This window comes from Pleurodeles waltl, chromosome 8 (genome assembly GCF_031143425.1).
Source record: "Pleurodeles waltl isolate 20211129_DDA chromosome 8, aPleWal1.hap1.20221129, whole genome shotgun sequence".
Taxonomy (NCBI): Eukaryota; Metazoa; Chordata; class Amphibia; order Caudata; family Salamandridae; genus Pleurodeles; species Pleurodeles waltl.
The window spans coordinates 8,509,463-8,533,121 of NC_090447.1; the positions used below are offsets into that span (position 1 = coordinate 8,509,463).

The following is a 23,659-nucleotide window of genomic DNA, read 5'->3' on the forward strand; positions in this document are numbered from 1 at the left end:
TTTCATATGTGTCAGGGGGAAGTTCAGCATGTATTTCAGATGATGCTTTAAGTCAATCATTCTCGCTGAGAGCAGATGGATTACCTGTTGGGCAGTGGATGGAACGAGCCCTACAGTATACAGGTGTACTAGGATATTTGAACTGGATACAGGATTGCCCTGGAGCACTTGTCCTTGCATCTAGGGCCACCAGGTTGTCCACCATGCTCCTATCCCTGAATGTCAACTGTAGAATGTCAAAGTTTGTGCCTACGTCGGGCCTTCTTACTGCATCAATTATATCCTCACGTATTACAGAGTAACAGCCTCTTACGTGGCAAATCCAATGAATTGCCTTAATTCTAATGGAATCTCCCCCTTCTCTTTGTGCCAGTTGGTGTAGCTTAGGAACATTGACCATTAGAACAGTGCTTGTAGGTTGGAGTCGGTCAATTATGGGTTGTGGAGTGTATTTAGGGGCAATATTCCTTGTAGATTGTGTAGTTTGATAGCAGGCATCAAATGCCTTCCTTGCGCCTAAGCTATTGGGTGGAGGGGGCTGATCCAATTTCTTGATCTTAGCATCAGCTAAAGATTGGTCAGCACAACTATTTGCTAGTGTTGTGGACAATTTCGTCATGGTACCTGAGTGGTTTGGCACTGGATTGCGGTGATGATTTATGGAAGTCGTTGTGTCTGGAGAAATTAGCTGCTTGACTATTGCAATTAAGGAGTTAACCATAGACTTAAGTTCTGACACCTCCCTCCTTAAATCTTGTATGCATAACATATGCTGTGCATTGGACTGGGCTGAGTGCTCATTTACATCTACATATACTGACCCACCCACCCTGATGCATGCGCCAGGGTTGTCCTGTGAGTCTGAGATATTTATTAAAGGAGTAAAGCGGTTGATGCACTGAATAGGGTCGCTGGGATCAGTTGGAGGCTTATCCGCTGATAATGGGGGAGCGTGGGTGATAATATCCCTACCCTTCCCCTGCCCTGTGGAGGCTATGGCCTGTTGGCCACGTTTTACAAATATGTCAGCAATTTTCTTGGGACCACCGCCCTTCCTGACAGGGGAGCACTCTCCCCCAGTTCCGTTGGGGCCGCTGTCTGGGGAGGTTAAGATTCCTTCACAATCGTCAAGAAGGTTGTCAATTCTGTCCTTAACACAGTTATTGGCCACATGCTTATGTCTCTTCCGCTTAGTTTTTGACACCACCCCGCCCCACCCTTAATTGCTTTCCTTTTGCCCATTGAACTATAATTGATGGATAAATGTTCTATAAAAAGTTAGTTCAATGATACACCTACAAGAAGATACAATAGTGGCGAGAGTCAACGGTGCCTGCCTAGAGAAAATGTAAGGTGGGTGGCCGAGCCCAGACTCCTGCGGGCTACGATGGGCGTGGAAGAGCCCGGCCTTGGCCCATGCTTCGCCCGCGCATCCCGTGCCGTGAAGTGCCCCCACGCGCTATATAGCGTTTGTTGGTCTGGTCAAGTGGATGCAGGTGCTGGTGAGATGGCCGCCTCCTGGGGCCACAAAGCAGTCTGAGATATTTACTGCCTTTCAAAGTTCCAGGCGCGTCCCACGCCGCGAAGTGCCCCCACGCGCTATATAGCGCTCGTTGGTCTGGTCAAATGGATGCAGGTGCTGGTGAGATGGCCGCCTCCTGGGGCCACAAAGCAGTCTGGGATATATAGTCCCTTTCAAAGTTCCAGGCCCGTCCCACGTCGCGAAGTGTCCCCACGCGCTATATAGCGCTCGTTGGTCTGGTCAAGTGGATGCAGGTGCTGGTAAGATGCCGGCCTCCTGGGGCCACAAAGCAGTCTGGGATATGTAGTCCCTTTCAAAGTTCCAGATTCTTAGATTTTCTGGTATCACAATTTTTCCAAGTGCCTTTGAAGAATTTATGATCTGCGAAGATGCAGCACAGGATAACAGCATTAGTCTGTGGATCTGGACATTGCCAGGTGAGTAATACTGCCTGCTTTTCACATTGCTGTGATAGGACAGGGTTCTAGAGCAGAACTTCTCTGTTGCATTAGACAGCAGCAAGACTATAGCAGCATATTGATCATCCCAGAATTCACAGGTTCGTCTTCTGTTGCTGATCATTTAATGGATGCCATTTGTCAATAATAACCACGCTTCCGGGTCGTGTTACCTTGCATCTTAATCATTTTGACCTGCATCTCATCAGATAAATATTATGCATTTTTCTAAACACTGTGTGGTGTATTTTTGTGGTGCTATATGGTGGTTTAGTATGATTTATTGCACAAATACTTTACACATTGCCTTCTAAGTTAAGCCTGACTGCTTAGTGCCAAGCGACCAGGGGGTGGGCACAGGATAATTTGGATTGTGTGTGACTTACCCTGACTAGAGTGAGGGCCCTTGCCTGGACGGGGGTAATCTGATTACCAACCAAAGACCCCATTTCTAACAGGCGTGAATAGTAGAATCTGATAAGAAAATACCAACTTCAGTAAGATTGAGTCCTACAGTGTCAGGTGTGAATAGTAATGTGTATTCAGAGATCACCTATTCCGTTTTATTTTTCACTATCCTGCAAGTGTCCTACCAGATCACAATTTAAAAAAAAGAAGAATTTACATTTGTTTCCATCACAGTTTTTAAGCCTTACAGACCTCCTCTCAATAACTAGGGGGACAGGATGCCTTCGTCCTATCCCCTTATAAAGCTTCTTTACTTCATTGCCACAACACCAGCAATATTTCACAGTAAATAGATGGCAGCCACTTAATTTCTAGATCCCCAAAAGCCAGCCAACCAGAGTGCTCAATCCTACAGGACTTGCGGGAGCGAGAAGGATCACAGGAAAAATTGGCCTCTCTACCAATCACTGGGCTCCATTTTTGAATTTGTACCTCCCATGGGCCGAATCACACAGAAATCTATACTTTTTTTACCTCAATTTCATTTAAAAAAACGACTGAACAGATTTACAGCAAATCACAGAAAGCACAATTTGTGTACCAGGGTCTAGCTTTCTGCCACATTTGATTAAACTCTGTATAGCGGGTTTTGCTGCGGCTCTGCCTAAATAAGTCTATGGAAAATGCATGGGGACTTTGCAGTTTGGGACGCCCTTTTTTCCAGCTCCCACTTGACAGAGCACCCAAAACTCAACAATAAGTGGCAAGTTTCTGCAAAGTTTAGTAGTGATTTGTCAAATGGTGGCAAAGTTGTTAGTAACACTAAAACACTTTTCCTATGGAGCAGCTGACCTACCTATAATTACCCAGTGGAGACCACCACCAAGTAAAAAAAAGTAAAAAAAAAAACTTATATACATATCTATCTATCTATCTATCTATCTATCTATCTATCTATCTATCTATCTATCTATCTATCTATCTATATATATATATATAGACACATATATATAAATATTTATATATACATATATAAGCATATGTGTATATATACATATATATATATATATATGTATATATATATATATATATACCTATATATAATTATATATATATTCACTGAAAAAACAAAGGTTACTGGGACATTACAAATAGGAAATTCAATTTAAAAAACATAGAAATACACTGAGAAAACCAAAGGTTACAGGAACGTTATAGTTAGGCTCACATTTTAAAAGTACAAAATCTTAGAAGTTCGCCAGTTATAGTTGGCGTTATCCCAAGTAACTATAACTCATGCCTTAAGGTAACTATAATACGCGCCCTCGCCATGCAATGCTAATTACCCCCAAATTATGCCACTCATGACATCTTTGATAACATTGATAATTTCAATGTCATATTGCAATAAAATGTTTGACAAAAAAAAGTTGTGTGTCATGGACGCGAGTTATAGTTACCTTAAGTCAAGAGTTGCAGCCAGACCCTGAAGCCAACCACCCGACTGCATGCTGCTCATTGCTCTTTGGCCGTGCTTGGTGGGAGTTATCCGCTGCCTCTCTGGGTGTGAGAATAGGTATGAGACGGCATATCTGGGGGTGAGCATGACTGTCAGATTGTCTGACTGGGTGTACATCAGTGTTTTAGTGGGTGGGCCTGTGCGGGTCTGTGAGTGTGTGTATGAGGGTGTCAGTGGGTCTGTAACTGGGTGTGTGACAGTCTGAGTGGGTGTGTGGGTGAGTGCGTAACTGTCTGAGTGTGTCTGTGAGTGGGTTCATAAGGGTCTGACTGGGGCTGTGAGTGAGCGCATGAGGGTCTGAGTGGGTCTGTGAGTGAGTGCTTGAGTGTCTCAGTGGGTATGTGAGTGGGTGCGTAAGTGTCTGAGTGGTTGTGTGAGTAGAAGAAATTGAAAGTGATACAAAGAGAAATACAGTGAGGGAGAAAGAGTATTTTTAGAGCTTGATGCCTGATATACTTAGAATGACATATTTGTGTAGAATTTAAAATCAAAAATATATTTGTTATTTAAAACAAATAATATTAATTCTCTTTAAAAAAAAAAAAAGAGTCCAGCTGGACTCAAACCCCTAATGCACACTGAGCTATGGATTTTCTTTTTTTAAGTAGTTTTTTTAGCCCTTTATGGGCTATCTGGGACTGGAAGTGAGCCACCAACGGCTCCCCTGCTGTCCCAATATATGTGTTTATTTGTTTTTATTTTTTTATTTTTAATAAAAAGCCCTTTATCGGCTATTGGGGACCGTGTGGGAGCTTGAGATAACTCTAACTATAACAGGTAAATTTATGTGGTTTTGTACGTTTAAAATGTCAGCCTAACTAAAACTTCCCTATAACCTTTGTTTTTTTAAGTGACTTTCTATGTTTTTTAAAAATTCTATTTCCTAACTATAACGTCCCTGTAACCTTTGTTTTTTTCAGTGAACATCTATGTTTTTTAATGTAAAGTTATTTTCATTACTGCAGCCAGTCCCTGTTGTTAACCCCCTATAACTACCCAACCTGGTGCGCGTACGCCCTTCAGCTATGGGCGGTCGGGTTGAGTGCCAACCCCTCTAACCACCAAACCCTGAGAGAGAGAGAGACAGAGAGAGAGAGAGAAAGAGAGAGAGAGAGAGAGAGAGAGAGAGAGAGAGAGAGAGAGAGAGAGAGAGAGAGAGAGAGAAAACAAGAGAATGAGCGACAGCGATTTAGGCTTTGATAATTGATATGCTTAGAATGAGATATTTCTGGACAATTTGAAAAGAAAAATGTGTTTGGCAATTAAAAAGAGTGAGATCACTTTTCAGTATGTAACTTAAATATTTAGAGTTAAAAATAAATTAAAGCAGGAAAATGACTACAGACTTACCTAGACTAGAACCCGTTAACCTTCAGGCCCATATTTATACTTTTTGACGCAAACCAGTGCCAGCGCTGGTTTGCGTCAAAAATGTTACAGCCGGCTAACGCCATTCCTATGCGTCATGCGGGCGCCTTATTTAAGGAATGATGTTAGTAGGGAAAATGGGGGTTGTGCGTCAAAAAATGGTGCAAGTCAGGTTTGAGGCAAAAATCATCCCTCAAACCGGACTTGAGCCATTTGTTGACACACAACCCCCATTGAAATGACTCCTTTCTTAGCAAAGACAGGAGTCATGCCCCCTTGCCCAATGGCCATGCCCAGGGAACTTCTGTCCCCTGGGCATGGCCATTGGGCACAGTGGCATGTAGGGGGGCCTAAGCCACTTTAAAAAAAAATACTTACCTCAACTTACCTGTACTTACCTGGGATGGGTCCCCCCATCCATGGGTGTCCTCCAGGGGTGGGCGAGTGTGGCAGAGGGTGTCCTTGGGGGCAGGGAAGGACACCTCTGGACTCCTTCCATGTTCAGAAACCATGGAAGTGAGCCCACAGATCCCTTAATGCCTGCCCTGACCCAGGCGTTAAAAAACGGCGCACATAGGGCTGTGCGCCATTTCTTAAGGCCCGCCCTCTCCTGTGCGTCAAAATGATGCGGGAGTATAAATAAGGTGCACATGCCTTCAAGTCATTTTTTGGGCGGGAACACCTACCTTGCATGTCATTAACGCAAGGCAGTTTCCTGCATCCAAAAAATGACTCACACAGAGGAATTTTGACATCTGCTGGCTTGGGCGTCAAAGTTTAAATATGGGGCAAGGTTTGCGCCGAATGTGCGTCAAAAATTTTGATGCACATTCGGCGCAGAGTATAAATATGCCCCTTAGTGTGCAGATATTCAACCCACAGATTTTAAGGGGGAAAATACTCCAATGTTCCATCTCTAGGAATGTTTAACAGTGAAAACACTAAAAAATAAACAGAATGCTGCCAAGCGATACTTGTATTTGAACCTTCGGCCTACTGAGTCATAGCACAAGACCTTGACAAGGCTAGAAGTGACTCCATTCTGCTCTGCATCCAAACGTAACTATAACATTCTTACCAAACATCTTACTACAAAGCAGACAGGGCCCATTCCAAGGGTGCTGGTCAGGTGGACCCCTGTACTGCCCATGCCATGGGCATGTGCAGTGCAGTGCAGAGTACCCCCCCTGTGGCCCCCAGCACATGCTAACCACTAGCTTTTCCATGGCGGTCAGACCACCATGGAAAGGCTGGTGGTAAGGTGAGTTTTAATCAGCCAGGCGGTGCTGAGTTCAGCGCAGACCTAGCTGACTGCAACTCAGACCACCAACTCCCCATCTGGAACAATGTTCCCGGTGGGAACGGTGTTCTTATGGCAGGTCTGCCCGGCAGGGTTGTAATGTGGCAGTTGGACCGCCAGAAGTTGTGATGGTCCGACCATCACAGCAAGTCTGTCAGTCCTAGTACTGCCAGCCTTGTGAAAAAGTGTTTTTTTGACTTGCCTATGTAATTGGGTCACATTGAGCATGGAAGGTTTCAGGGTGATCTGTCAAGCAGGGGGCGAATAGAATTGGGGATCAAAAAAGTGTTTTTCCCACGCTAATTCCCATAGGGATTTTAGACATGGCTGCACCCGAACTGCTGAATGGAATTACACCAAATTTGGCAAAAAGGTAGCTCTTGGTCCAGAAAGCATCCTTTATAGGTGCTGCCTGCATGCACACTTTTGTGTTACTTGCAAAATCTATTGTTAAAAAAAAACGTAAAAGGAGATAAAGACCAGCCTCTTACTTACCTGAAGTTACCATTGACTTAGTCCAAAGCTGCTCTGATTTCTGTGATCCTGATTGAACAGCACATTTTCCGGTTTCAATTCTTGCTGTCTTCTTCGTCTTCTTTGCCGTCGGGTTGCTTCTGGATCAAGTACTCTTTCCGGTGACTTGCTATTGGAGACTAGCCAGTGTCCTTCCTCTCTGGCTACGATGCTGAAGGTACTTCTTTTTCCTTTTTGCTTGCCGTCTTCTTTCTTTGTGACGTCTTCTTTCTCCACAGAGCGTGACCCAGGGTCCTGCTTATGGGGCACAACGAGCTCCCTCCCCCATTCTTTCCTGGAGAGACCTCTACTGCTTTATCAAATTTCTTTTAAATTTGATAAAGTATTAATAGTTGTTTAGGTTGAATTAATATTAGCATGAACAACTATTAAGAGTTTATCAAATTTAAAACAAACATTACTATAACATTGTTCAAATACTTATAAGCCAGTTAGATAGTGAGATAGAATTCAAAAGAAAAAACAAATGCAAAACCTATTGGATTTGCCAATGCTTGTTTTATTTTGTGTAGCTCCGTTCAGTAGTTTTCGAAATACTAAAAGAAAAACGAATTTGTATTCCTAGAGGGTCAAACCCATCATGAATCATCCTGATCTTGTGCAGAGATCTGATTGGCTGCCAACACTTCCACCAAGAAGTGTTGGCAGTCAATTTGGAACTCAGCTTCAGCCTGAGCCTCTAGCCTTGGTCCGAGGTTCCCTCTGGCACCCTGCAAGGGCAAAAAAGCACTTTTTTTCATAAATTCATGGTGAAATTCACTTATATTCTTAAATGTGTGGTGATAAAAAAAAAAAAAAACAAGCACAGTCTCCCATGCTTGCTTTTAATCTTGCCTTCGGGTGGGCCAGGTCTTGGGTCATGGTTTCATATTAAAAAATGAGGAGGGGCACACAGGGCCCCCTTCTACAACTCAAAAAACCCAGGGGACCACCACCTTCCCAGGGCTATAATACATAATTATTCGGGGAGGATGCACGGACCGCCCGAGCCATGGGAACCACCTCCTACCCAGGACTACATATTAAACAAGCATTTGCAATGCAACGGGTCTCGCATTTTCTCGAGTTAGAGCTATTAGCGTTGTAAACTCCTAACCGAACTTTTCTTGCCACACAAATTACAAGAAAAAACACAGTGCGATCGCGCTGTGGAAAATGCAGCGCAATCGCGCTGAAATTGAAAACGGAAATAACGAGCGCAATTGCGCTATGTAAAACCCAGCGCGATCACGCTGCGTGGAAAATAAAAAGATAAAGTAGTCCGGAAACTATGCTGAAAAGATTGAGCTTTGAATGGTTTCAGTAGTTTACCGGTGCTGTGTAGGTTGGCTAACCAGTGGAAAAGGAATGACGTATGCATGCCTTTCACAAATGAAAGCAAGCGGATTTTAAAAGGCAAGCCCACGAACCAATGAAAGTGACTGACGTGACATGGGCGTGGTTAGAAGCCCAAAGAGAGATTACAGCATGGGACGGGAGCGCTTTGCGCTCACCCATAACAAGGCTGAGACATTTTCTCCTTGTGTGACCTTTATATTGTGTGACCTTTGTATATGGGTGTGCCCACACACACAGTTGTCACACAAGACACTGGACAGTACATTTTGTGCAATAAATGCAATTTAAAAAAATATAATGCATAAAAAATGTTGCCCACTCCAACAAAGTGAAAATGGGCTTTGATATCAAGCCCACACTCTTGAGCAGAGAAAGAGACTCCAGGGCCCAGAGCAGTGTGTGCCAGGCCACTCCACAAGCATGAAAGAGGCCTACCTAGGCATGTAGCTTCCTTTGGTGCACCAGGTGCAGTGACATTGGGACGCAGAGGCCTGAGAGGTACACAGAACCCTGATTATTGCTGTATTTCACAGTTTTAAAAAAGCAGCCAGTGTGTCATGGACTGTTCCTTCCTTGCCTCAGGGCCAATGACACACTGGCTATGCCACTGGGCCGTCCCTTATCGGAAGGAACCAGCGTAAGTCACTCCTCTGCCACTCAAAGGCGGGTGCAACGTGTTTGCTGCTGGATAATTTTCTGATATTTTTCCTCTGGAGAAATCTCCAAAGGTTACCTTCGACTTCGTTTCAGCCTGCTTAGGGAGACCACCTTCTCTGCTTGGGGAGATAGCGTTCACTCTAATCTAACCCAGTCCAGCTAAAAGGTGTATCCACAATTCGTCCCCGCAAGTTTCCCAAACCCAGAGCTTCGCTACGTACTTCGGAGCGGAAACAGAGGAGCAACTAGCAGAATTTTATAGCTGAAAAATCGTAATACAAAAAACTGGCCTAAATATTGAGAAGCAAAATACAGTGGAAGTAATTATGCATATACTACAGGTTTATTATAATTAACTCTAAGTAGATGTACCTTGGTGATATCTAACGTCCAGGTATGTGGAGGCAGGGTTAAAAATATATTTTGGCTTTCGAAATTTAGGCTGCAATATTTTTGTATCATATTTCCATCCTTGATACATTCCTGTATCCCGAGCGCCCGGGTATTTCAGGTGGCATTACTGTTGCTGGTAAATACTGATACATGGGGCAGCATTCATCAGGCATTGTATTATTACCTATTTATTCAGAATTCTGCAGGTCGGAATGAGGCATAACTTGCAATATCAGACCTGTGCACCCGATTAGAGCAAGTTCTGCCTCTCTCCAGACACTTTCCTGTGACAAATGTCACCGGGTTGTTCCTGGCTAAAAGTCTTTAGAGAGAATTGGAAATGTCCCACAGTTGCCGTGAAATTCGGAGCCCTGGTGAAAGTACAAACTCCTGCGTGGGGGATTAAGAAAGCAAAAGAAATAGGCCTGGACTCGTTCTGTGAAGTATATCTTAATGCGAACGATACTGTCTGTTAGCATTAACAAGGAGATGTGGGACAGTCAAGTCAGGGTTTTCACACCGGTGAAGCGCAGAAATTTGCAAACTTAAGCCACATGCTTCGAAGTTTCTCTGAACCTTTGGGATAGCTGAAAAAACTCAATTTAGAAGCACGCCCGTACTTCTACGGATGTGAAACAGCTGCCTGCTAAGCGCCTCCTATCTGACAGAGCAGTTGGTGATGTATCTGGCCAAGGGCATCTTATCTGCCTCGGTCGCTGAGTGTCCTACAGGAGGTCACACAGAGGGTCAGTGGCCAAACCAGCACTAGAACTCAATGACCTCGTGACCATGACCTCTGCCTGCCCTATACCCCATTTCTTTCCCATCAGCCCTAAATAAATCGAAAGGCGAAATGCGCGGCCTCTGCCCGGTGAGGTCCCGTGGCTTTGGAGAGTTTAAAAAAATGTGTTTAATCAGCCTCCACTGTGTGACAGCGCAACACTCCACCTCCAGGGGAACAACCAGAGAGCAGTGACCGGGACATGGCCCCCACATCCTGAGTAAGGGGATGTTGAAACAAGCATTTGGAATGCAATACTCTTGTGTTTGCTCAAGTTAGAGCTCATAGCGTTGTAAATTACTGACTGGACTTTTATTGCCACACAGACTGAAAATAACAAGGGAAACAGAGCAGGGTGAGCTGGCCCTGGAAAAGCCCCCCCTGATGTTGGTTTATGTTTACAGAGGGAGCTGGTGAGGAGGAGGGACTGAGCACACACCCACAGTGCAAGGCAAACAGGCCAATACTGAAAGAAAAAGTCCCCTTCAGAAGAGATAAACAGGACATAGCGTAATTACACAGTACTTTGTCCTGATCCCAAAGTTTTAAAAAAAGGCAGGACAAAGAGGCAGAACTGACCACTAGCAAGCAAGGATTTTTGAAGGACACTGCAACTAACAAATCAAAACGCTGAAACTCACCCTATTGTATACTTTAGTATACAGCAGGCTGAAGGCTAACACTCAACCTAAAAAGAAATGGAGAGCCCTTGACCCTTCAGGACCCAGGGAACACCACCTCCCCTTTGCTATTTCACAAAAAAAGAGGGGTGCGGCATGGATCACTGGGACCTCAGTGGACCACTACCTCTCCAGGGCCAATAAATGTTTTTAAATATAGAAGGCGGGCCCGGCAGCCCAGGTCCTGAGCCAGATACAGTCCCGGGGACCACCTCCCCAGGGCTGGCAGGTGCAGATCAAAGGAGGAGGGATGCATGGCCCCCCTCCTGGACTCATACATTACCCTCAGGACTGCCATCCCCATCCGCCGATGCTCCTGCTACCTCCCAAGGTGCCCACTCTTGAGAGGTAGCTGTTAGCTTTTGCTTGGCGGGTGCTGTGACAGCTTCCACCAAGCAAAAGCAACCACTCTGCTTTCAGCAAATGGGAGCTTTAAAAATGCTCCCGCTTGCTGGAAGTAGAGAATTCATCTCTTTTCTTGCCTGCAGACAAGAGATGAAACTAAACCTACTGCATGCAAGGAGCTACATTTTCAGCAGCTCCTTGCATGCAGGAGCAATGCTGGCTTCCGCATGAGGCGGGGAGCAGGCTGGGACTGTTTTTGTTTTCTGGATTTCCACCATGAAGTGTCACTTGTAATACTAGAGGGAGGTGATTTTATTCTTGCTCTTTTGAACACAATATCTCATGTAGAGTCTTTGACGAGTGGGTTCTTTCTTGTCATCTGCTGCTAAGATCATGTTCTAAACTTTTTAAAACAAGTGTGTAAACTTGCCTAAAAGACTTGCCCATTTGGCCCTGCTCAATATATATTAGTAATAAGCAAAATCTTTTCCCGCATTCTTTCAGGAAGATGGAGAGCTTACTAAAAGGACCCCGAGGTTGTTTCCCGCAGATCTTGAAAACACATTTTGATGCATAGGAATATGATCACAACTCCACCAAACAAATGAGCACTTTATGAGTACTGTGGCACGGTGTTGGGTGGTTATAGGGAGTTGGCTGCATGGCTTGGTTGCAAGCCAGGCCCTGCATCCAGCCACACCATGCACGGCCTTAGACCGTGTATGGCAGTAGTTGGATTAACATAAAGTAATTAAAATTACTTTCCATTAAAATAAAACATTGAATTTCACTGAAAAAAACAAAGGCTACAGGGATGTAATACTTAGGAAACAGAATTAATAAAAACACAGAAATTCACTTAAAAAAACAAAGGTTACAGAGACTTTATGATTAGGCTCAAATTTGAAACGTAAAAAAACATAGAAATTCAGCTGTTATAGATAGAGTTATTTCAAGAAACTATAACACGCCCTAAGGTAAATATAACTCATGCCCGCCATGCACAGTTTTCTGATCAATAATTTTACTGCAAATGTTACAGTGATATTATCAATAATGTCATAGAAAATGTCATGAGTGATGTAATATCTGGGGATATTAGAAGTTTATGGCGTGGCGCCCCTGTTGCAGTTGGCTTACTATTTCTCACTGACCTAGAAAAACTTGACTGGGTTACATTGGAACATCATCTTCATGAAGGAAGGACTGACCCACAGGTAGTTTACTTGTGCCATCCTACGGAAACAACCCGATTATGGTCTCGATTGACCAATGTGGGCTACAAAAGTAACTCTAGTTATAAACCCAGGCCCATATTTATGGGCTTTGCGCCGACGGCAGCGCAGTAAGTCACCTTTCTGCGCTGTCCTGCGTCATAGGGAAGGGCAGGAATGAACAATATTTAAAAAAATACCGCACCTTCCTGCACCAAGCCAATTGTGAGAGTCTTTTTCCTCTTTCTGTGCACTGCAGAAAACACTTGAAAGTAACACACAGCAGTGCATAGCACTACTTTACATTACTTAGCGCCAAGGTGACATTCCATGGGTGGTGGATGTGCATTCCTATGTAAAACCCTGATAATAAAAAAAGTTGACAGGGTTTTTGCGTAAACAAATAGCACCCATTTCAAATAGGTGCAATCATGGAGAAATGCTTTTATTTCTCCTTTTTTTTCAACTTTGCATGTGTGCTGCACTGTACAGCAAACATACAAATTGAGAAAAGTTTTAAAGTTAGTCTAAGCATTGTATTTCCTACTGGAAGGTTATCTATGCTAGACTCTGGCAGACACCCTTGAACTATGATGCAAAGATGTGTGTGGCACACGGCAACAAATGTCTGTGACAGAACTACAGAGGGGGGGGAGAGTGACATATTTCTGTAAATATGGTGCTTTCCTGCTCTCTTCTTCTCACCCAGCACAGCACAGCATTATTTGTCTGATGCTCTATGTGGAAATGTATTAAATCTGGGGCCTTAGTAGATTGTAACAAGCAGCCTGAAACTTACCACTCATCAATTGAGTATGTGCATCAAGATCCAAGAAATATGGGCACCCCTGCAGGCCTATCTCCTCAGTCTCAGAGCTGGCACTTTTTCATCACCAAGTTCTCCATCACTGAGTCAAAACTGAACTGAAAACATGTTAGCTTTTCAGATATGCCTCATGAGTATCGCCACAATACAACCTAAGGTCCAGGGCTGTAGGCCGTAGATGGTTACTGTTAGAAATTGGGTCTCTAGTTGGCAGAGGCATGCACCCTGTCCAAGTAGGGACCACAGTCCTAGCCAGGGTAAGGCAGAAACACAAACTAAATTATCCTGTGCTCACCCTCTGGTAGCTGGGCAGAGAGCAGACAGGCTTAACTTAGAAGACAATGTGTAAAGTATCTGTTGAATAACTCATACAGTAACACAGTGAAAACACCACAACAAAATACTCCACACCAGTTTACAAAAATAGATAATATATATCTGAATGAAATAAGTCCAAAATGACAAAACTCCAATCAGTAGATCCTGAGATATGCAATGTTAAAGATTTAGGTGAAAAAAGTGCATAGAAGTGCAAATCACCAACTGTGGTTGTCTGGTCGCGTTGGACCAGGGCAAAGTTCAGGCTGGCCACAATGGGGTGCAGGCCAGCTACAGGAACCCACTTGGGCCCGCTGAACATAGTACCTTAAGTCCTGGTGTGCAGTCTGTGCGGCGTGGCTTTGTGAGGCTTTGTTTCGTGTGGCGTCGGTTCCAAGAAACTGTGCGGCAAGACTTTGCAAGGATTGGCATTGCTTTCCATTGATCCCGGGGAGTTGTGTGACGAGGCTTTGCAGGGCTTAGCATTGCTTTGCATCAATCCTGGGGAGCTATGCAGTGAAGCTTTGCAGGGCTTGGCGTCGCTGTACATCAGTTCCGATGGGCTGGCAACTGTGCAACAAGGCTTTGCGGTGCTTCACGCTGCCGGACATTGAGTACTGTGAGGCTGGCAGCTGCACAGCCAGGGTTTGTTAAGCTTTCCATTGCTTTGCAGAAGTTCTGATGAACACCACAGAAGGTAAAGCATCTTAGGCCCACTTCCAAGGCAGGGTAGACTCACAGCTTTTAGAGTCCAGGTGCTGATGGTTCAAGTCTTTGATGTCCCTGAGACTTTGGAACAGGAGGCAAGCTCAATCCAAGCCCTTGAACAGCACTTGTGGAGGAAGGCAGAGACCTTCCAGCAGAGTCAGTGACCAGCAGGCAGCAGGACAACAAGCAGGGAAGCAGCCCTTCTCAGCAAAGCACTCCAAAGAGACCTTTGGGCAGCCAGCCAGTACCTCTGACAGAGTCCAGTTGCAGGTCCAGAAGTGTCTGATTTTGGAGGGTCACAGACCCAGTATATATGCACACAAATGCCTTTGAAGTGGGGGAAGTTCAAAGAGTGGTTTGGAAGTGCACAAGGTCTCCTTTTAGCCCAGCCCTGTCTGCCAGGATCCCTATGGGAGGTTATCAGCCTTTGTGTGGGGTCAGACCACTGACCTTTGAAGTGTAAGCGAGAGCCCCTCCACCCTTCCTGGCCAGGGAGACCAACTCAGTATGCAGATCAATGCAGATTTGTCTGAGTGTCCTGGGTTTATGGCTGTCTGGGTGGAAAGCACAGGAGAAGCTGCCACCCAGCTCAGCCCAGACGTGGATTGGAGACAGGCTGTAAGGCACAGAAGGCAGTATGTGCAAATAAATGCCCACTTTATAAAAGTGTAATTTCTAAAATAGTAATATTAAATCCAACTTCACCAGTAAGCAGGATTTCCTATTACCATTCTGGCCATACTAAACATGACAGGGCTACTCCTTTTGGATCAGAATCTACCACTTAAAAGTATACAAGGGCAGTTCTAATGCTGACCTATGAGAGGAGCAGGCCTCACAGCAGTGCAAAACAAATCTGAGTTTTTCACTACCAGGACATGTAAAACACATAAGTACATGTCCTGCTACTTACTTACAAAGCACCCTGCCCTATGGGTTATCTAGGGACTACCTTAGGGGTGACGTATATGTAGAAAAATGGGAGTTTTAGACTTGGCAAGTCATTTTGAAAGCCAAGTCAAAGAGGCAGTGAAACTGCACACACAGGCCTGGCAACGGCAGACCTGAGACATGCTTAAGGAACTACCTATGTGAGTGGCACTGTCAGTGCAGCAGTTAATTTACAGGGCACTTCTAGTGAGCTGTACTAGGGACTTACAAGTGCATTAAATATGCCAATTGGGTATGAGCCAATGTTACCATATTTTAGGGAGAGAGCACATGCACTTTAGAACTGGTCAGCAGTGGTAAAGTGCCCAGATTCCTACAGCCATAAAAAAATGTGGTCAGAAATAGAGGAGGAGGAAGGCAAAAAGTTTGGAGTGACCCTTCAGAGAGGGCCATTTTCCAACAGTTACCATGTATATTGCTGCCCTTATCATGATGCTATTATTTATGTTGTTTGTAAGTATATCACAAATTATATTAATATCAAATGTGGAGAAAAAACGATTTTCTGTTTGGCTAAATTGATATCACACTGGCATAATTTGTGTAATTTCAGGAATTCCATGTTTTACCATGACGCATGCGAACAACAGAATACAAGCAGCTTTTGTTAAGCATGCTTTTGCTTCCTTGCACTATTTTTCAGTGTGAAATGTGTGCTTGCATCAAAAAATAAGACAGGGTGCAATTTGCACTAAAATAGCAGTAAATGACAGGTTTGCATTTTGCTTAATTACATCAATTTTCCAAACCCCTATTTTCTGCAGAGCTACTAATTTGGCTTTAGATCATGCTAGAGCACGGCTACAGTTACCATACAATTCATATTTGATGCTGTCCTGACAACAGATTAAAAAGACTGGACCTTTCAGCCTCCTTCAACACCAGGCAGCATCTCAAACTCATTCACACCCTGAACTCAAGAATGCTGTTCACTGGCAACTTCCTTTTTGTTTGTACTTTTACCTATCCAGGCAACACCAGTCAATTTGCATGGACACTTACAGGGTCCAAGAGATCCTTATTACCAGAGTTACGACTCCTTGGGACTCTACTAATCAATGAGAGTATCCAAATTCACCAATATGCTATTGACATGCAATTCCAATTGAAAGAATTCTCTGCTCCAGACAGCCAAAACATCTAATTATTGCTAGCACTTCATCCAGATTTGGATGTCCAACACCTCCCTAAAACTACTAAAACTCAAATTCATCAAAAACTGAATTCTATCTGTTCAACAAGAATAACATACAAAAATCAGTCAAGACCTCAATTAATAACATGACCTCAGGTGGAATGAAACTTTTTCACCCAATGCCAAAGCACTCAGATTAACCCTGAACATTACACCATACCCCCACACTACCAAGGAGCACGTTTAAGAAAATGATAACGACCTGGTAACAACTCTCTGTACTCTGTAAGAAAAGGAAACCATTTCTCTCTGAAAGTGACTTGAGAACTGGTGATCAAGCCCTCAAACTCCATCATCGGGATGGCAGCAACAACCTGCTCCACAGCCTCCTAGAATCCACACTGGTACACTGGATTTCTTTGCACAGAAGAATGCCTCCTCCGAAGCCAGAAACAATATGTCCATCTCACTCAGATGGAACTCCAAAGGTTCCACTTGTCAGCCTGCAACATATGTGAAATTAGAAGCATTTTCTACAAAACCATCATAGTCCGCATTCCTGCCTGTCTGGTGACAAACTACCACCTCTGGTGGCCCTTGATACACCCAAAGCTTGGACACCACCAAACTAACAAAAAAGAGCAAAAGCCAAGGCACATGTTTTCTCCTTCTACACTCCCGGGATCTGGAACAAGAGCCCTGTATCCATAAGAGCTGTTCCAGTTTAAGGAAGACCTGAAGGAGCACCTCTGTAACAAACACTACAAAACAACAGCTTATGAGCCTTCTTCTGCTAACAGAACCCATCTACTAATCCAGTTCCTCATGAATTGTAATTTGGATCTTTGTTTTGGCCCAGTACAGATACAAATGTACACATGTGCATAAATGCATAAATGACATGGACTTGTAATATAAAGATCATGGCTGGAAACATGTGAACTGTTGTTGTGATTTCATCTGGCAACCTGACAGCCCAAAACATTGAGGAATCTGATGGAAGGCTCTTGTGCCCTGGCTCGAGCGCATTTTGTCTGTTGCTCCTGGCCTCGGTGTCCTGTCAGTTCCAGGTTAAAGAGCAATAGTGACCAATTGTGGTAATACGTTTTCATAGCTCCTCAGAGCACTGGCTCTGCCATCGCGTGGCTGGCCTTATCGGTATAGAAAAGCTCTAGAAATGCAGGGGACCCGCTAACTTGACAAACACTTCTAATGTACTGTGGGATCTCAATTTGTTGGCTATTTGTCCAGTGTAGGAGGGAAAAATATAACACGTACACGAGAGAGAGAGAAGTATAACACAAGTTTAACATGTCCACACAAGAGAGAAATAGAAGTAGAACACAACATTAGCACATTACACAAGAGACAGAAGCAATACAAATCTGGTCAAAAAAGAGAAGTGTAAGACATTTCCATACACGGTTGTGAGGCCTCTGCCACCAAATGTAACCCTACACCAACATCCTCCGATAACTTCCTCCTCCTTTACAGACCACCACCTAGCAATGCAACATTCCCAAACATGTTTCAAGACACTCTTTCACACCTTACAACACTACACTCCAACTTATACATTTTTGGGGACCTAAACATTTGGTTTGAAAAACCCAAAATCCCCATCCAAAAACTATCATCACTGGCCTAGTCACACTGAACCTACATCAGATCGTACACAAACCCACACACATCTCTGGACACATCCTAGATATAATTTTTGCAAATTCAGAACTAGATACCTTTTGAAAGGATTACTCCAATCACATGGTCAGACCAGGATTTGGTAGCTATCCAACATAAAAGACCACAAATCAACACACCCAAGACCACTTTACAAGCATCCACCTATCGACCATGGAACAAACTCAATTTTGAAACACAACTAACAGCCAACACAAACCTAGACGCAATAAATTCCATTAAAACACTTTATAAAAGCATGGCTACACTTCGATATCCTAATACCACTAACAACAACATAACAGGACAAAAGAAAACAAGCACCCAGGAGTGATACAGAACTAAAAAGGATAAAACAACAAATCAGAAGGCTGCAACAAACCTGACTCAAAACAAACAGCAATCAAGACAAACTTCACCTACTTAATAGAATATACAAATCAACAGCCAGAAAAGCTAAAAAGGTACTTTTCAGACAGAATTCAAAATGCTAAGCATTCAAAGAAAGAATTTTATAACATTTTCACAAAATTTTGTAAACCTAAATGCATGGAAGAAGCTCATCCCATTAGTGAAGAATTCACAGACAAACTGGCAAAGCTTTAAAGAACCACAGCAGTCACGCAAAACGCTTATTATAAACAAAGGAAAACCACCAGCACCAACCCATTTCCAAAACTTCCCTCCAACAGTAAGCCAAGCCAACCCCTGCATTTCTTCAAACACAAAGTGAATTCATGGCTCTGGTCAAAGCAAGCAGGCCTTCAGGCCTTCGGGCTGTCCTTGTGACCCTTGTCCATCCACATTTTCAAGAACATTCTTTTATCTACCTCTGCTGCAACACCAATAAGAAGAATCATCATTAATTCATTAACTGCGAGCATCATTCCAGAAGACCTAGAAAAGGCATACATATGCCCATTATTAAAGAAAACAAACCTAGACCTGAATGACCCTAACAACTACAGACTGATTACAAAAAGACCTTTCCTGGGCAAACTTATAGAAATAGCAGCATTCACCCAGATGTCATAACTCATTGAAGATAACTCTATACTTTCAGACTAAAGATGAAATATAAATGCGCAGGACTACCTTTACCAGGATGCACTTTGTAACTCACTTAGAAGGCCACTGAGGACTGAACTGGTATTTAATCAAGTAATCAGATGCCTGCAATTATTTGCTGAACCCAAGCATTTGGCCTGTGAACAAGGATGGAGATGTCTGAAACGTGTAAAGGCCTGAAGAAATGTTAAAGAATTCTTTGTATGTTGCTGGCTCTGCTGCATTCCAATATACATTTTAACCTGTTTGGGAGTGTGCTTTCTTTCTAGGATAACTTTGTTTGCATAAATATATATATATATATATATATATATATATATATATATATATATATATATATAGAGAGAGAGAGAGAGAGAGAGAGAGAGATACATACATAGACACACACACATATATATTCACTGAAAGAGAAAAAAGGTTACAGGGATGTTATAGTTAGGGAATAGAAATAAAAAAAGTAGAAATTCACTGAAAAAATTGAAAGGTTACATGGAAGTTGTAGTTAGGTCCTGGATTTACTTCCACAAAACAAGAGAAATTCAGCAGTTACAATTAGCTGAGCTAACTATAACTTGTGCCCCTGTGATGCACTGCCTATGACATCATACATTACATCACTCATGAAATAGTCAGTGACGTCACTGATGACATCTCTGATGACATCTCAAAATTGTTCAGAGCTCAAACTATTCAAAAGTTACTATTATTGCAACAACACATGTTGAAGTGAAGTGGAAGGCCCTTTGGAACGCTGGAATGTTTCCTTTGGTATTGCCTATTGCTATATTTGATGGTTAAACTGCTACTAATGAGGTGCAACCAGGGCCAAGAGAGTTACCATATTTAAAAATGCTGAAATGATAAAGCAAAACTATTATTAAATGTGCTGCATTACGCCGTACAATTTGCCTTTTATTGCTGTATAATTTTCTCCACCCTTCTGCATAGCTTTGTACTCTCCTGCCGCATGATACCAGTGGCCTATTTTACAGGTTTTTTTTACTGTATTTTGTTTCAGATCGTGTGTGACCAGTCCAATACGCACAGCTTTTGCCAGCATGACCCAGAGCCGGAGGAAAGGGAGTTCCTTACGCGGGGCATTACGACCACCAAGACGTGGCCCTCCGAACAGGATGTGGAGGAGTGTGTCTCCAACTGGGATGTCTACGACAGACCACCCTTCGACGAGAGTTCAAATGAGTGCTTCCGGGGCTGCTTAGAAGGTAAAGCCATCCCTTTTAACCTGATTACAAAAAATTGCTGAAGTTTAGAAAAACAGCTGCAGCAAACCGTGCGGAGTAACCCCACTGGCGCATAAAGCAATAGAAACAAGAATTTGCAATGCAACGGGTCTCGCATTTCTCCGAGTTAGAGCTATTAGCAGTTGTAAACGCCCAACCGGACTCTTCTTGCCACATTAAATGGAAGAATAAGAGCGCTATCAAACTGCTACAGTTCACTTGTAGTGAAACCTATCAGTAAAGGTGCAAGTATCTACATAACCGACAAAAGTGCAATTAACTATGTAACAGGGTCGATGTCATGGAAATCGCTCGACTTCTGCCAAGCAAGATCGTGCTGTGAACAAAGATAAAAAGTAGTCCCCAAACCAGACAGAAAACAGCGAGCCTCGCATGTTTTCAGTACTTGGTCGCTGCACTCGAGGAGGGCTAACCACCGGAAAAGGCATGATGTATGCGTGCCTTCCACTAATGAAAGCAAGCAGATTTTAATAGGCAAGCCCACGAACCAATGAAAGACACTGACGTGACATGGACGGGGCTCTGAGCCCTTTTCTAACTCCTAAAGCGTCTCGCAAGCGAAACACAAGCGCTTCGTGCAAGCGCTTGCGACGCAGGCTCGACCCTAAAAATGAAGCAAATGTAAACAAGCATTTGGAATTCAATAGACCTTGCATTTGTGAGAGTTAGAGCTATTGACGTTGTAAATGCCAATGTCTTTTACCAATGTGTTTTGGTCTGCAGTGTAGTGGATGTAAGCCAGGTACCACAGCAACCCTCCCAGGCCTGTTGCTGCAGGAGAGAGGACACAATAAGGCTGCCATCTTGGGAGTGATTTTGCCTCATTCCTACAGACTACAAGAAAAGGGGGCTGCCATATATTTCTGTGTTAAACCTTTAATGGAATGATTCCTCTACATTGACCATACAAGCCTAACTTAAAAACACTGACTGTATACAAGGAGAATAACGGAAGAGGCAGCTTAACTGAACAGGAGTCTTCAAATATGTGCAGATTGGTGAAACAGCTTCATTGGTAGATGGCCCGACAGGATAGGTTCCAGAGGTGCGACATCTGTGATCCTGGCCCAGTGTTTTAAATGGAAATACAAAAGGGTGTATTTATGTAAACCACTGTCTTGGGTTAATAGCCTTATGACAGCCCTTGGCTCTGGACTGGACTCTGTAGAACAGATACGTGTACCTGACTCGCCTGGGCCTTGAAGGTGCCTTTTCAGTGCATACAATGAGCACTGACGGATGGTTTTGAAGTCAGAATTATCTCTGTTGGGGTGACTACTCAAAAACTGAAGTCTTGGCCTTGACACCTGGAGCACTCCGAGTGGAGCAGGAAGCCGGGTTTTGGATGATAGAGTGTTTTTTTGCCTAGATCAGTGAGGCTTCTTGACATTTTTTAGGGCTATGGAAAGGATTCAAATGTATCTGTTTTTTGGAGAATCGAAGGTATGTCTAGAACCATGTCAGAGTTTCTTGATACCCACATAAGATAAATGACGTAAAAATAATTTATATGGAACTTATTTACACAGTGGTTACTCAGCATGCCTGTCATGGATCCTGCCTGTTTGTTGTCTTACAGAAAACAAGACTTCAGTCACAACGCACATTTGGGTTACTTAAGTATAAGAAGTGGCTGGTCCTGGTGGCCACAGTTTGTGAAACAACTGTTCTCCTGTTTAAAACAGCTCCTGCCCATGGAGTCCTTTGTGGTACTGTTCACGATTGACTTTGACATGTAATCCTTGGGGTGTGTACCTATATAAACAAACACACATATGTTCCTATAGATACAGGGAGGCGTGGTGAAGCACTGAGAGGAACACCATTAGAAGCATCCTTCCGGACGCTTGAGGTGCCCCGGACAGCTCACCAGCATCGCCTTGTGGAGCTGCCAGATGTACTGGACTGCCTTTACACATGGGGCTGATGCAGGCACCAGATGCTAAGGTCGAAGTCATGCTATGATTTTGTATTTTTTATTGCTGCCATAGTAAATTAATTATATTTCCGGCCCTCCCGCAGAATCAGCAGGTACAAGGTTTTTGCAACAAACTCTGAAGCTTTGAAACAGTACACGGTAATGGCTGTTAGGTGATAAGAAAGTGTTTAGTGCAACACAATAGACCACTTCTGCGTGCACAGTCCGCAAGTGCATATTTTGCCAGGATTTTGCCACTGCGGGCGAAGCCGAGAGTGGAGTGGGCTGCCTGTGGTCCTTCAAATGCCGGACACTTAGAAAAGCCAACATTTCTTGGGACAGGCTTGTGCTGTCAGGGAAGTTGCTTACCAATCGCTTCCACTCTCACCCTTGCCTGTGGAAGGTGCCGGTCTGGCCAGGATCTTATCCATGCCCCAACCAGACATACCTGTCTCTGGGAGCATAAGAGGGGCTTGGGCGCAAAACCCTACTCAAAGTTCTAGCTTCCTTCGGCGTAGCAGAAGTAGGTGGAACATGAGTCTTTTGAAGATTGCGTAGTTTTGCTCGTCGCCAAGCTTGATTGCCCTTCCACTTCTTTCCTTGTTCATGAGGTATACTTGTGCATCAAACAATGTCCCTGCATTCACAAAAGGTGCATGCAGACTGCCCATGTCACCAACTCCCATCCTTGCTCAAGTGGGATATTTTCACTCATTGAACAGCATCTGTCTAATGCAAAGTATGGCCCAAGGGGTGCATGCGGCCAACCTGACCTTTCTACGCAGCCAACCTGACCTTTCTATGCAGTGAAACTGACCTTTCTATGCGGTCAACCTGACCTTTATATGCGGCCAACCTGACCTTTATATGCGGTCAAACTGATCTTTCTATGCGGCCAACCTGACCTTTCTATGCTGCCAACCTGGCCTTTATATGCGGCCAACCTGACCTTTCTATGCGGTCAAACTGACCTTTCTCTGCGGCCAACCTGACCTTTATATGTGGCCAACCTGACCTTTCTATGCGGTCAAACTGACCTTTCTATGCGGCCAAGCTGACCTTTCTATGTGGTCAACCTGACCTTTATATGCGGCCAACCTGACCTTTATATGCGGCCAACCTGACCTTTATATGCGGTCAAACTGATCTTTCTATGCGGCCAACCTGACCTTTCTATGCGGCCAACCTGACCTTTATATGCGGCCAACCTGACCTTTCTATGCGGTCAAACTGACCTTTCTCTGCGGCCAACCTGACCTTTATATGTGGCCAACCT

At 43.8% G+C, this 23,659-nt stretch overlaps 1 protein-coding gene across 1 annotated transcript in view; it reads left to right on the forward strand.

The window, feature by feature from the left end:
- The first annotated feature begins 1,911 nt into the window (after positions 1-1,911).
- LOC138249009 (tyrosinase-like) overlaps positions 1,912-23,659 on the forward strand; it is a 108,735-nt gene continuing 86,987 nt past the window's right edge. The window contains exons 1-2 of the mRNA XM_069203066.1: positions 1,912-1,959; positions 20,222-20,426. Coding sequence (XP_069059167.1) covers positions 1,912-1,959; positions 20,222-20,426 — 253 coding nt within the window. The remainder of the gene's footprint in view (positions 1,960-20,221; positions 20,427-23,659) is intronic.